The sequence below is a fragment of the Haliotis rufescens genome, unplaced genomic scaffold (assembly GCF_023055435.1).
Source record: "Haliotis rufescens isolate VD_foot unplaced genomic scaffold, xgHalRufe1.0.p SCAF_30, whole genome shotgun sequence".
Classification (NCBI taxonomy): domain Eukaryota; kingdom Metazoa; phylum Mollusca; class Gastropoda; order Lepetellida; family Haliotidae; genus Haliotis; species Haliotis rufescens.
This window is the reverse complement of record NW_025964002.1, coordinates 6,317,139-6,331,362: the sequence shown is the minus strand read 5'-3', so window position 1 is coordinate 6,331,362 and position 14,224 is coordinate 6,317,139. Positions and strand designations below refer to the sequence as shown.

The window sequence follows — 14,224 nt, the reverse complement described above, 5'->3', positions numbered from 1 at the left end:
AGAAGAAGTAGAAGATGATGTAGAAGAAAAAGAAGAAGTAGAAGAAGAAGTAGAAGTAGGAAAAGAAGAAGAAGAAAAAGAAGAAGAAAAAGAAGAAAAAGAAAAAGATGAAGAAGTAGAAGAAGTAGAAGAAGAAGTAGAAGATGATGTAGAAGAAAAAGAAAAAGACGAAGAAGAAGATGTAGAAGAAAAAGAAAAAGAAGAAGAAGTAGAAGAAGAAGAAGTAGAAGAAAAAGAAGAAGATCTAGAAGAAGAAGAAGTAGAAGAAGAAGAAGAGGAAGAACCTTTTTTTATTAAAGTGTCACAAATGCAAGTAGGACAAGAATTTGATGAAACTTACAAACCGCTGTTGGTTTCCACGTGAGCAGCCAGCACAGCAGGAGAGAGCGGGGAAGGTCAACAGCCATCTGCCTGGAACATTACAGCCGCCGCGTTAGAGTGAGTGAGTGAAGTTTGTTTAACACTGCAGTCAGAATATTACACTTGGACTAATGACGGAAACATGATCAGAGCCCTCGAGGCTTCATGACATCACACGATCCAATTTAGTCACCGTTATCGGCAGTACGGTGATTGGGGCCTATTCAAACCGGGTGTATATCCTAAGATCACACGCAGTGGCCGGGCGGTGGGTTAGATCAGGTTTAACATGTGACCTTCGCCTGGGTTTGCTTCCTAGTAAATGTGCGTAGCTCAGTTGAGGACATATTACTTGCATTTTGCATAAAAAACAGCGTAAATTCATGCACATCTGACATGAAGTCTTAGCTTAATTAGAGGTGTAAGAGCGGAGGGGTGTGTGGGGTTGGGGTGGGGTGGGGTGAGGGGGACTCTGATTCCATCTGGGGCGGTCGGGTAGCCTAGTGGTTAAAGCGTGCGCTCGTCACGCCGAAGACCCGGGTTCGATTCCCGACATGGGTACAATGTGTGAAGCCCATTTCTGGTGGCGGGGTTGCTGGAATATTGCTAAAAACGGCGTAAAACCATACTCACTCACTCACTCACTGATTCAATCTTACAATGATAACACCATGTTCAAAATTCTGAAACATGCAATTAGAGCATCATTTTTGTCATTGACGCGTAGTATTTGGAACGGGCTATGGACGCGCATTGCAAACACACGTGACGTTGCATATGATAATGGCAATTAAAATACTAGACAGATAGGGTTTATGGGCTATAGGGTAATTTGTCTTTGTTCATTCAGACAAAGGTTGTCCTAAATTGGTCGCTATAACACTATCATAAAACCATTTGAAATCTTAACTAACACCTTGTATGTTGTAACCACATCAAATAACTTTTGAGCAAGAGTCGCACGACGCTCTTTATAGTCTGAGGCGAACACAAAGTACGTGATCTAGACTACCAGTTGTCGGACTTTTATTTTGTGAAAGTCTCGGTGGCTGAGGAGGTAAGAACGCTGATTCTGTGTGCTGGCGATTAGGTGCCTCTCTGGTAGTGTGGGTTCGAATCCCGGATGGAACTCAACATAAAAAACACTGTACTTTACTAAGAAAGTGTTATCCCAAATACAACAATGTTATAAAGGTAGACATGTTTGGTTACAAAAAAACATAACAAATTTCAGTCGATACTTTTTGTCAATGTTCCGAAAAAAGTTAATTGAGCCAGCTCATAAGGTTGGGTTATTGGATCACTAACGCTATGTTTTATATGATAAAGATTGCAATGAGTTCAACCATTCCTTGTATTGATAGCTTTCTTTACCATCCACTTTACCGCGGCTCTGTCTGGGAGTTGTTGTCACTGAAATCATATTCAGTGTATGGAAGAAGAAGAACTACTGGCATATTCCTAGAGTATCGATGTGCTTGCGTTTGATCGATTTAACTAGTAGTCTGATGTTATAGATGAATAACCACACTGCTAGACATCATACTTCACACTTCATCCCCGGAATATGGACAATGGAAACCTATAGCTCAATGCTTTAACCAAGAGAAGCACACCTGCACTGTCCACTTGGGCTGGTCAAGTAGCTCCTACGCAACCAACTAGTTGTATACGAATCATGCTTGATCAGCATTACCTGAAAACACGGTCCACAGGACATGAATAAAGAACTGAAGCATCAGCTATTGAGCTGTTACATCTACTAATGAGCTGATACATCTACTATTGAGCTGTTACATCTACTAATGAGCTGTTACATCTACTAATGAGCTGAAACATCTACTATTGAGCTGTTACATCTACTAATGAGCTGTTACCTCTACTAATGAGCTGAAACATCTACTAATGAGCTGTTACATCTACTAATGAGCTGATACATCTACTATTGAGCTGTTACATCTACTAATGAGCTGTTTCATCTACTAATGAGCTGAAACATCTACTAATGAGCTGATACATCTACTAATGAGCTGATACATCTACTAATGAGATCATACATCTACTAATGAGCTGTTACCTCTACTAATGAGCTGAAACATCTACTAATGAGCTGTTACATCTACTAATGAGCTGATACATCTACTATTGAGCTGTTACATCTACTAATGAGCTGTTTCATCTACTAATGAGCTGAAACATCTACTAATGAGCTGATACATCTACTAATGAGCTGATACATCTACTAATGAGATGATACATCTACTAATGAGCTGATACATCTACTAATGAGCTGATACATCTACTAATGACCTGATACATCTACTAATGAGCTGATACATCTACTAATGAGCTGATACATCTACTAATGAGATGATACATCTACTAATGAGCTGATACATCTACTAATGAGCTGATACATCTACTAATGAGCTGATACATCTACTAATGAGCTGATACATCTACTAATGAGCTGATACATCTACTAATGAGCTGTTACATCTACTAATGAGCTGATACATCTACTAATGAGCTGATACATCTACTAATGAGCTGTTACATCTACTAATGAGCTGTTACATCTACTGATGAGCTGATACTTCTACTAATGAGCTGATACATCTACTAATGAGATGATGACTTCATTTGTGTCTCAAGAAAAGCGTATTTTCTTCACTTCGAGTGGGTCCTCAAGACATTTAAGGGTCGGAGAATGTAGAACGGATGTCGAAAGATCCCTGAGGATGAGGGTGGGTAGAACGGACGGTGCAAGCTCCCTGAGGGTGAGGGTGAGTAGAACGGACGGTGCAAGCTCCCTCAGGGTGAGGGTGGAAAGAACGGATGGTACAAGTTCCCTGAGGGTGAGGGTGAGTAGAACGGAGGGTACAAGCTCCCTGTGGTTGACGGTGGGAAGAACGGATGGTACAAGTTCCCTGAGGGTGAGGGTGGGAAGAACGGACGATGCAAGCTCCCTGGGGTTGAGGGTGGGAAGAACGGACGGTACAAGCTCCCTGAGGGTGAGGGTGAGTAGAACGGACGGTACAAGCTCCCTGAGGGTGAGGGTGGGAAGAACAGACGGTGCAAGCTCCCTGAGGGTGAGGGTGAGTAGAACTGACGGTGCAAGCTCCCTGAGGGTGAGGGTGATTAAAAGGACGGTACAAACTCCCTGAGGGTGAGGGTGAGTAGAACGGACGGTGCAAGCTCCCTGAGGGTGAGGGTGAGTAGAACGGACGGTACAAGCTCCCTGAGGGTGAGGGTGAGTAGAACGGACGGTGCAAGCTCCCTGAGGGTGAGGGTGAGTAGAACGGACGGTGCAAGCTCCCTGAGGGTGAGGGTGATTAAAAGGATGGTACAAGCTCCCTGAGGGTGAGGGTGAGTAGAACGGACGGTGCAAGCTCCCTGAGGGTGAGGGTGAGTAGAACGGACGGCACAAGCTCCCTGAGGGTGAGGATGAGTAGAACGGACGGAGCAAGCTCCCTGTGGGAGAGGGTGGTTAGAACGTACGATGCAAGCTCCCTTAGGGTGAGGGTGGGAAGAACGGACGGTGCAAGATCCCTGAGGGTGAGGGTGGTTAGAACATACGATGCAAGTTCCCTCAGGGTGAGGGTGAGTAGAACGGACGGTACAAGCTCCCTGAGGGTGAGGGTGGTTAGAACGTACGATGCAAGATCCCCTAAGGTGAGGGTGGGTAGAACTGACGGTGCGAGGTCCCTGAGGATGAGGGTGAGTAGAACGGACGGGGCAAGGTCGCTGAGGGTGAGGGTGATTAAAAGGATGGTACAAGCTCCCTGAGGGTGAGGGTGAGTAGAACGGACGGTGCAAGCTCCCTGAGGGTGAGGGTGAGTAGAACGGACGGCACAAGCTCCCTGAGGGTGAGGATGAGTAGAACGGACGGAGCAAGCTTCCTGTGGGTGAGGGTGGTTAGAACGTACGATGCAAGCTCCCTTAGGGTGAGGGTGGGAAGAACGGACGGTGCAAGATTCCTGAGGGTGAGGGTGGTTAGAACATACGATGCAAGTTCCCTCAGGGTGAGGGTGAGTAGAACGGACGGTACAAGCCCCCTGAGGGTGAGGGTGGTTAGAACGTACGATGCAAGATCCCTTAAGGTGAGGGTGGGTAGAACTGACGGTGCGAGGTCCCTGAGGATGAGGGTGAGTAGAACGGACGGGGCAAGGTCGCTGACGTCAGGTGGGATTGGCGGTTTGCAGTGTGACTGAACACAGCCAGTAGTCAGCCACCTCTACATCGGCTGTTGTACGAGAAAAGGCCGGATACAAAAATTATATATGTAATTTTTCAAATTATAAAATACCTACTTAAACAGACATTGTGTATCATGTATTTAAATTATGTCAAATATTTTAACTCTCCATATGTAAAACATACACCTGAAACAATAACAGCCACGAACATAACACGCGTGCTGCAGAGTGTGATTGCGTTCGCAAAGTCGATTTTGGCCAGTCTAGTAAGCTACAAAGATATATAATTAATTATATCTTACAGTTACTACAGTTATTACTGTTGGGGGGCACGGGTGGCCCATTGGTCTAAGGCGCCGCGATTCGCTGTGCAGAGTTGCGTCCCTTGGGCACGCCAGAAACCTATGATTGTGGGTTCGAATCCCAGTTCGCCCCGATTATGTTTCTAGGTTTGTCAGCACCATACCTGTGCTCGTGGGTTTCACCGAAATGATAAACGTCTGAGACCTGCATCTCTTCGGGCTTTCCTCCCACATCAAGCTGACACGCCGCGATATAACTGGAATACTGTTAAAAGCGGTGTTAAACCCAACTCACTCACTCACTATTACTGTTGTGGTTTGTTATACTGCAGACGAAACGATTTCGTTCATTTCAACAAAGAATGACAATGTTAGCACTCTTCCTTGTTACGAAAATCCATCAGAATATGCCAGTATTTGTCTTGTATCAGCGGGCGGTCGTATGCATACTTATTTTTGTAAAGAACATATTGACCTTCTATGCAAGACTTTTGTACTGCAGATCTTGTTTTGAACCATTATGGTTTCTTTTATTGAATTTGTTTGAAATATTAATGCACATATGGGTTTTTTTCTAAACCATTTAAATATCTAATCAATGCTGCACTCATTGGGAATTTGGTGAGTAATTGAATTGGTTTACCTTCGCTCAGAACAGTATTCCAGTTATATCACGGCGTGTCAACTAAATTTGGGAGGAAAGCCCGAAGTGATGCAGGTCGCGGACGTTTACCTCTTTGGCGAAACCAACGGTGCTAACAAACCAAGGGTCACAACTTGGGACTCGAAACATTCATAGGATCCTGGTACTCATAAGAAATGCAACTCTACACAATGATTGTTGCCTCACCGACTGACCATGCGTCAAGATGGAAGCAATTGCCTACATTCTGCCGGAACAGCCAATCCTTAGATTAGAGACGATCAGTCATTGTCGCTAACATAGCACTTGGCATGGCTGTCACAGCCTCACAATGCACTCAGTAATCCAGACCCATATCAAACTGTAGACAAGTAATTAAGCCCTGGGACCTCCCACCAACGCTGTATATTTTATTGGACCATTAATAATTTACAGTAGGAATTGAATATTTGTTTATACCAGGTACCAAGGGTATTTTTCTGGTTATAGTGTTACATGAAAACAATTTGACAAGAAAAAACCGCAAAGTGTTTCACAGTCGTGCATGACAGCGCCTAATTACCGCATACAAATATCCAGATGTAGGAAGCCATATATGTCGTGAGATACATCCAGACGTGACTGTCGTGTGAGGTCACCCGGTCCATATTGATCGCATGTAACCGGAGGTCACTTATAAATGCTTTCGTTTTCAACAGCGTTTATTTTCACATGAAAAATACCACAACGCACGATGCTTAACAATAATGCCTGGATGTGGTATGTGAATCGTTTGGGTCATTGTAAAACAGAGTGTTTTAGAAAATTACCAATAATGTTTGTAAAAACGTTCATAGTATTTTCAGATATGGATGTTATTGAGATACCGATGACGGTAAATAATAACACTTATTTTCTAAAATGTCTTCTAAATGAAGCGACCGCCTCCGTGGTCTAGTGGTAGAGCGTCCGCCCGGAGAGCGGAAGGTCCGGGGTTCGATCCCCGACCGCGTCATATCAAAAGACATGAAAGATGGTACTTGTTGTTACCCTGTCTGGCGCTCGGCTAAAACAAGGACTGGTCGGCTCGGAGTCAGTATACTGTGTCTGAGTGGGGTATTCATGTTCAACTGCGGCATGGTATCTCAGTGAGCTAGCACTATAAATCGGCATCAGTCCGGACTAGTACAAGCAGCCACACAAACACACACACGTACATGCACGTCGCTATATAAGTGCAATAAAAGTTAAACCCAATTTCGCCTCACCAGCTTCTAAATGAAGCCAGACTAAATGTATAAAATTCTTGGCTTGGCTTTCCTATTTATTACATTATTTACGGTAAAATACTGTTTACAATGATATAATCGTTATATAGTGATGTGGAACAATGAACAATGCAAGCATCATATGAATAATTGTCGTCTAAAAACATGTTTCTTATGGTAGAAACAATACATTTAATGTGCTCGGGATCATTGTTAAATAACAATTTCACGAATAGGTCTTTAGGCTCTGTAGAATAGTAACAATATAAAATAACGGTACATCTCACAATGTAGGTGGGAGGTGGGGATGGGGGGTTGGGCTGTTTGTGCCGACCTGTCTCTCCACATGAAGGGAGAGGCTTCCACAACGTATTCTGAGAGAGATTCCTGGATATAATGGTTTGCAAGTAAAGTTCCTGGACAAGATCTTTTTTCAAAAGACGGTAGTTGCGTAGCTAATTTCCATGCTGAAGATTCGACATTTCGTTACAGAGTTCTTCAAACCAAGTATATTAATCATTTCTTCTTTAACAACGCTGCAAGCAATCTGTTTAAATCGTTCTGCGATCTTCAACTCTTACGGATTTCAAGATCATTGATTCGCATAGTTAGTCGAACGTTTCGTTTCTCGCATTTCGTTGGTCAAAGTAGATACTGCGTCAAACATTATGTTCATAGTTACAGCAACAACACTGTCATTGTATGTGGTATATGTCTCAGCCCTGATGCAACATGATCTTGAAGTCGAGTTCACTACGTTCATCGTTGTTGGCGCCATTACTCTGGCCACTTAGCAAGCCGCTTCTACCAAGCTTCCTTTTGACGAAGCGCGCCCCTCTCGCTCTTGTTGTCATGGGGCTACCCCTGTAACGGTCCATACGTCCGAATACCGATCTCGACCCCCTGGGCTCTGGCCTTCTGGTGACTGGGCGAGCAAGGGTTGTTGCAGCTGGTGACGCCACCGTCAAGACTCCTGGTCTGAATCAGCTGTTACATCATGTGTACGTAGTGTAAAGTACATATTGTACGATGTATCTCATAGGTAAAAGGCTTGATATGATATTTTACTGACATTTTGACTTTTTTTATGTCTTTACATTATTATTATTATTATTGGAAAACAATGTATCCTACAGGCACCCGCATCCGCATCCGCACCTCACCTCACCCCATCCCATCCCATCTCGGCCCCCTAAAAAGTACATTAATTTGTCGGTCCCTTAGTCGTAATCATCTTTGTGTCCTAAAGTGATTATGATATATTTAGTGTAGGTGTATTGCCTACATCGCACACCGTAGATATACACAGCAAAACAGTTAATATCATCAAAGTATGATTCTTATTAACTATCAAAAACAATATTGGCAGCAGTCGTTGTCATATTGCCACAATTATTCTTATAAAGCACACAATATAGTTCCAGCAGTAAATAACCAAACTGTTGTCTTTCTAGACGCGTCTTCCACACTCCACATTCAGAGCTATGTATTATTACATTGTCAGCATACATAACCTCTTGCCGATAGCGATGTGTAGTTAGAAAATACAAGAGTTAATGTACACTTGCATACAATTCGCCACTTATATAAATCTATCCATATATCGACAAATTGAATAGGAAACATATATATACAACCGATTTACTTCGAATTTACAAATATGTTATCAATACACCGTCATTCATCTTGAAACATGAAAAGAAAAAAATCTCTGTTTATGTAGCGGAATATCATATTTCCATAATATCATCAATAACATTCATAGATATCGATGTCATTTGTTTCTTCAAAGAACAAAGTAAATGCGTAAGCGGAGATCAATGCTCGTTTACAGTCCCGTGTCTTCACGAATCACGTAGCAACTGTCACGCTTCAGGCGTGACGCCACCTTTCCGAGGCAAGGAGTTAACTGACTGACAAAGTCCAGTTTCCACTCTTGCCGACCTAGGCTGGAATTATGGAGTTATATTTTGGCTGGACTAACGAGTCTATGCATTGTCCAATCAAAATCGCGCAACGAAATCGACATCCGGTTCGTAAACTGCCGTGCAGATTTCGTTCGAGTGCAGGATTTGCAGAGCATGTGCACCGTCAACTAAGCGTCAACATATAGTTTCCAAATCTTTTCATGTTTCTTATCAAGGTGCTCAAATGATTTGATGCCCTTCGCGAAGTAAGACCCATTTTATTACAAAATAGATCTCGATTATCGATCAGATCGTCTTCAATGGGCAAACCATTTTATTTGAAGCAAATGCAAGTGACATAAGAGTTGGAATCTGATTGGTCAATGTGAGGGACATAGCAGGAACGTTACACGTAATAGCCACTGATGGCGCTACGATCGAGCCCAGAAATTCCAGCCTGGTTCGGCAGGGTTGGAAACTGGAGAATCACCGTTCGCCAGACTATGTTTCTCGGTTTGTCAGCACCATACCCATGCTCGTGGGTTTCACCAAAGTGGTAAACGTCTGAGACCTGATTCACGTTTGGCTTGACATGCCGTGGTATAACGGGAAAATTGTTCAAAGCGGCGTTTAACTAAACTAACTCACTCACTTAACAGAACAGGGTGGCCCAGTTGTCCATGGTGCCACAACCAGATAGACTGTAAACCTAACTTTGCTGGACGTGGCTTGAAGCCACAATGTGCATCCCCGACGTGTCGAAGCCATTTCGTGTTCGATAATTTCACCAAGTGTTATAACGTCTCTTTTAACATCAACTATATATACAATTTGGTACATTGTCGCGCATTAAGCTGATACGCCATCGGTGTAACTCCTTCCCCGCCTCCGTACGCGTGTTCTAGTGCTAGAGCGTCCGCCCGGGGAGCGGAAGGTCCGGGGTCTGATCCCCGGCCGGGTCATACCAAAAAACGTTAAAAGATGGTACTTGTTGTTACCTCGGCATTAAGATGACAATAAGGACTGGTCGGTTCGGAGTCATTTTATTGTGTCTGAGTGTGGTATTCATGTTATCTCAGTCGGCTAGCGCTGTAAATCGGCATCAGTTCGGACGAGTGCAAGCAGTCAAGTGAAATAATCTTGGACGCGACGTTAAACCCCATTTCATCACACCTCATCATCGTCATTTATGTGACTCGCCGCACAGAAGTATCATGCAAAATACAAATATACAGAGTCGATGTATCATACATTTTGTCAAACGTCTTGAGGTGAGGTGAGGTGAAATGGTGTTTAACGTCGCGTCCAAGATTATTGCACTTATATAGCAACTGCATGTACGTGTCTGTGTTTTTGTTGCTGCTTGTACTAGTCCGGACTGATGCCGATTTATAGTGTTAGCTCACTGAGATACCATGCCGCAGTTTAACATGAATACCCCACTCAGACACAGTATACTGACTCCGAGCCGACCAGTCCTTGTTTTAGTCCCTTAATGCCGAGCGCCAGACCGGGTAACAACAAGTACCATCTTTTAACGTCTTTTGGTATGACGCGGCCGGGGATCGAACCCCGGACCTTCCGCTCTCCGGGCGGACGCTCTACCACTAGACCACGGAGGCGGTCTCATACGTGTTGAAATCAGCAAGAGGTTAATGATGTTTCTACAACAACCATACCTATGCACGCCTTGACGTAACAGTTGACAGTCCAGGTCATCTTGGAGGATAACACGATTCCGGTCAAAAAAGACAGGGGATATCCCTTCTCAAACGTCAGAGATCAATGAATATTCAGAGATATTTAAAAACTTCAGGTACGCTACAATTGTGCCAACCTGCCTCGTGGTTTAACATAACCCGCATATCTCAAATGAATGGTTGACCCGTGAAGATCCGGGGTAGAATAGGTCTTCAAAAAACCCATGCTTGCGACTGTGCTTGTCGTAAGAGGCGACTAACGGGATCGGGTGTTCAGGCACGCTGACTTGGTTGATGCATGTCATTGATCTCAATTGCGTGGATCGATGCTCATGATGTCAATCACTGGATTGTCTGGTCCAGACTCTATTATTTACAGACCTCCGTCATATTAAAACAAGAAACAACAACAAATTTAATGGTTAATTCGATTTACGATTATAATCCCATGTGTGTTCTTGTCATGTCCAGTATACAATTTATATCCATGCTCTCATCTAAGTGGAGGCGGTCGGGTAGCCCAGTGGTTAAAGCGTTCGCTCGTCACGCCGAAGACCCGGGTTCGATTCCAGACATGGGTACAATGTGTGAAGCCCACTTCTGGTGTCCCCCGCCGTGGTATTGCTGGAATATTGCTTAAAGCGGCGTAAAACCATACTCACTCACTCACTCACTCATCTAAGTGTTAATGACTCCAAGAGTCGATTAAGTTAAAAATTCCTTATCAATATAAAAAAAACTGCACGAAGTTTTTGCGATACCACAAAATGTATAGATGTTTAGTCGAAGACCTTTAACTCCGAGACAGTGGCGTATTTAATCCGTCAAGTCCAAATGTACGTGGGTGGTATAGGGCGCTGTAATCCGCTGTGCAGAGTTGCCTTCCTTCGGCACGCCAGGATATCAGATTCGCCCTAGTGATCCCTGGTTTATAAGCAATAAACCCTTGCTTTGGGATAGACTAACTATTATCGGGCGTCCTTTTATGTGGAAGCCTCAGTGGCTGAATGGAGTAGGTCGCTGACTTTTTGTGACTGAAAGTGTTGGTTCGAATCCCGATTGGAACTCCATCCAAACCGTACTAGAATGTGTACTTTACTAAGAAAGCGTACCCAAAATATAACACAAATATATTACCCTTGTGAATTTACCAAAGCGAAAAACGTCTCTCGTCAGCGGCACTTGCAGGATCTCGTCCGCACTGAGGGACCCATGTGACTGGAACGCCGTGATATAAATGGAATACTGTTAAATGCAGCTTTTAACTCAACTCAACTCAACTCACTCACTAACGCATGTTACTCGAATCCTCATCTAAATTCATTTCATCCTACTCACTCACCAAGGTAAATGAGCTTCATGGTGAGGTCGTCTAAATGTGACGTAATTAGTTGGTCGTGTTACAGAACACTGACACGCCTTACATTGTAGACAACGTTGTCTGTAGGGAGTCGTCGTTGCAGTTATCAAAAACTGAGTCAAATATCAAAAGTTCGACAGGTGCTGGCGCTGGGTTGTATAGAAATTAGAACAATACTGTTATAGAACAATACTGGTATAGAACAATACTGGTATAGAACAATACTGGTAAGAATGAAGCATTCAACGTCAGGGATCGTCAACAGTATCTGATAATTAATTAAGGCTCGCTTTTAAATCTATTTGCGTCGCTAACTAGCCATTTATTTGACGAGGGCATTAAACTTTCATTAATGAAAGTGGAAATACGAGCTAACTACAGGAACATCTCACCGTGACGGGCAAACGTCGTCAAGAACAAACACGGACGCCTTGTTTAGTCAGCTTTCTGTTAGCTGAAACTTATTCAGATTACATCTACACACGGGGGATATGCAGATTGTACGCGAGTCACATTTACAGAAAGAACACGTGATGTGACTTCACGGCGAACCACCAAGCACAACGCCTCTAACACCACTGGTGGTGTAGTGGATAGAGTGTCTGCCCGGAGAGCGAAAGGTCGGTGGTTCAATCCCCGGCAGCGTCACACCAAAAGGCGCTTAAAAATGGTACTTGTTATTACCCTGCCTGGCGTTTAGGGGTCGGACCGGAGACAGTATAGTGAGTTTGGTATCCATGTTGAACTGCGGCATGGTATCTCAATGGGCTAGTACTATACAGCCGGCATTCGTCCGGACTAGTACAAACAGTCACACACTAACACACACGTGCATGCAAGGTGCTATATAAGTGCAATAATCTTGGACGAGATGTTAAAGCTCATTTCGAGCCCCTCCATGACAGTCAGGTTGAAAAATAGATGCACAAGATGATCAGTCACGTGACATTACAGACAGGAAGTTTACAAACAGCTGCCGATCTATCATTGGTGCGTACGATTGTTCGGATGCAAAATTATCAGATCAGTTTGATTTAAATGTGCATATGTATAAAAGGTTTTGAGGTATGTTTTTATTACTTATTGATTATCTTACCTCGTGTAGTTTTTTTTGTAACGTAGCTTCGGCGACAAGTGGCGAACACCTTGAGTGAGTGAGTATGGTTTTACGCCGCTTTTAGCAATATTCCAGCAATATCGCGGCGGGGGACACCAGAAATGGGTTTCACACATTGTACCCATGTCTGGAATCGAACCCGGGTCTTCGGTGTGACGAGCGAACGCATTAACCACTAGGCTACCCGACCGCCCCCAAACACCTTGATGTCTTCAGTGCTCTTTGAAGCGCCTACCTTGATGACGACATTCAGCGCATGGTCACGTATTGTTTAGGGGCTCGAAAAGAGGGGATAGGACAATGAAGTCGAGAAGATGTGGACGATACTTCTTTTCGAGAATAAGTACGTTAGCTATAATAAACACACAACATTTGTTAATACAACACTAAGGGACATACTAATTGATACACTCAATGGACAATTATTTATTTGGATGCTCCTGTTGTCCGGAGACAGAATACTGATTGGGGTATCCGTGTTAAACAGTGGCATCACCATACATCCAGCATTAGAATTAGCACAAGCATGCACATCTCTATGTAAGTCTAATAACCTTGAGCCCGTCGTTAAACCCCTTTTCACCTCACCTTTAATCTCAATATGCCCATTACCTAGAAACAATACTTACCATTTTACCGAATCGCATACATGTTCTTTGATGCGTTCTCGTTAACCACGTACACAATTATTAAAAAAACAATCATATATTTCAGATACGATCATATGCATGAACCAAGTCAGCGAGTCTAACAACCCGATCCCCCGAGTCACCTCTTACGACAAACATAGTCGCCTTTTACGGTGAGCATGGGTTGCTGAAGACCTATTCTACCCCGGATCTTGACAGGTTTCATGTGTGGTGATAATTAGTTACGTACTGAAGGTGCACTCTGCAAGATGGACCAATAAAAACGCTTCATCCAAACAGAGAAACCTCCAGTATGATTATCTTCAAACTTTTGGAACATCAGATCGTTGATATGTAAGCCCACATAAATCAAAGTCATTTTATATCTGCCAGTGTTTTAAATCGTAGTATATTTGTTGGTTTTAAATCTCCGGCTAAACCCTGTCAATGGTCGCCAGTGACTAAAGGGATGGTGTAAATCCTGCTGGGGTCCATGCAGGTAGCATAGGTACCGTAAGTCCCCACGGTCCTCAGTATGGTGACCTCACTTTAGTTGCTGGTGATATATAGCCCAATTTTATCTATTGCAATGTTATGAATTGTCATATTTTATGGTTATGTACTAGTTTTAAACATATATCTGTGATAATCTAGTTGTTTTACTGTCCTTCGTCGACAGAATTTTATACAGTTTACATATATATTATTAAAGTCAAATTTTATCTCGTCACGATATGGCTGCTATATTGCCGATGTGACG

General features: G+C 43.4%; 1 protein-coding gene across 1 annotated transcript in view; it reads right to left on the bottom strand.

The window, feature by feature from the left end:
• The window catches only part of LOC124143266, a 90,240-nt gene that overhangs the window by 30,813 nt on the left and 45,203 nt on the right, over positions 1-14,224 (bottom strand). The window contains exon 3 of the mRNA XM_046512174.2: positions 341-411. Within this exon, the coding sequence (XP_046368130.2) occupies positions 341-407 (67 nt within the window). The 5' untranslated portion in view covers positions 408-411. The remainder of the gene's footprint in view (positions 1-340; positions 412-14,224) is intronic.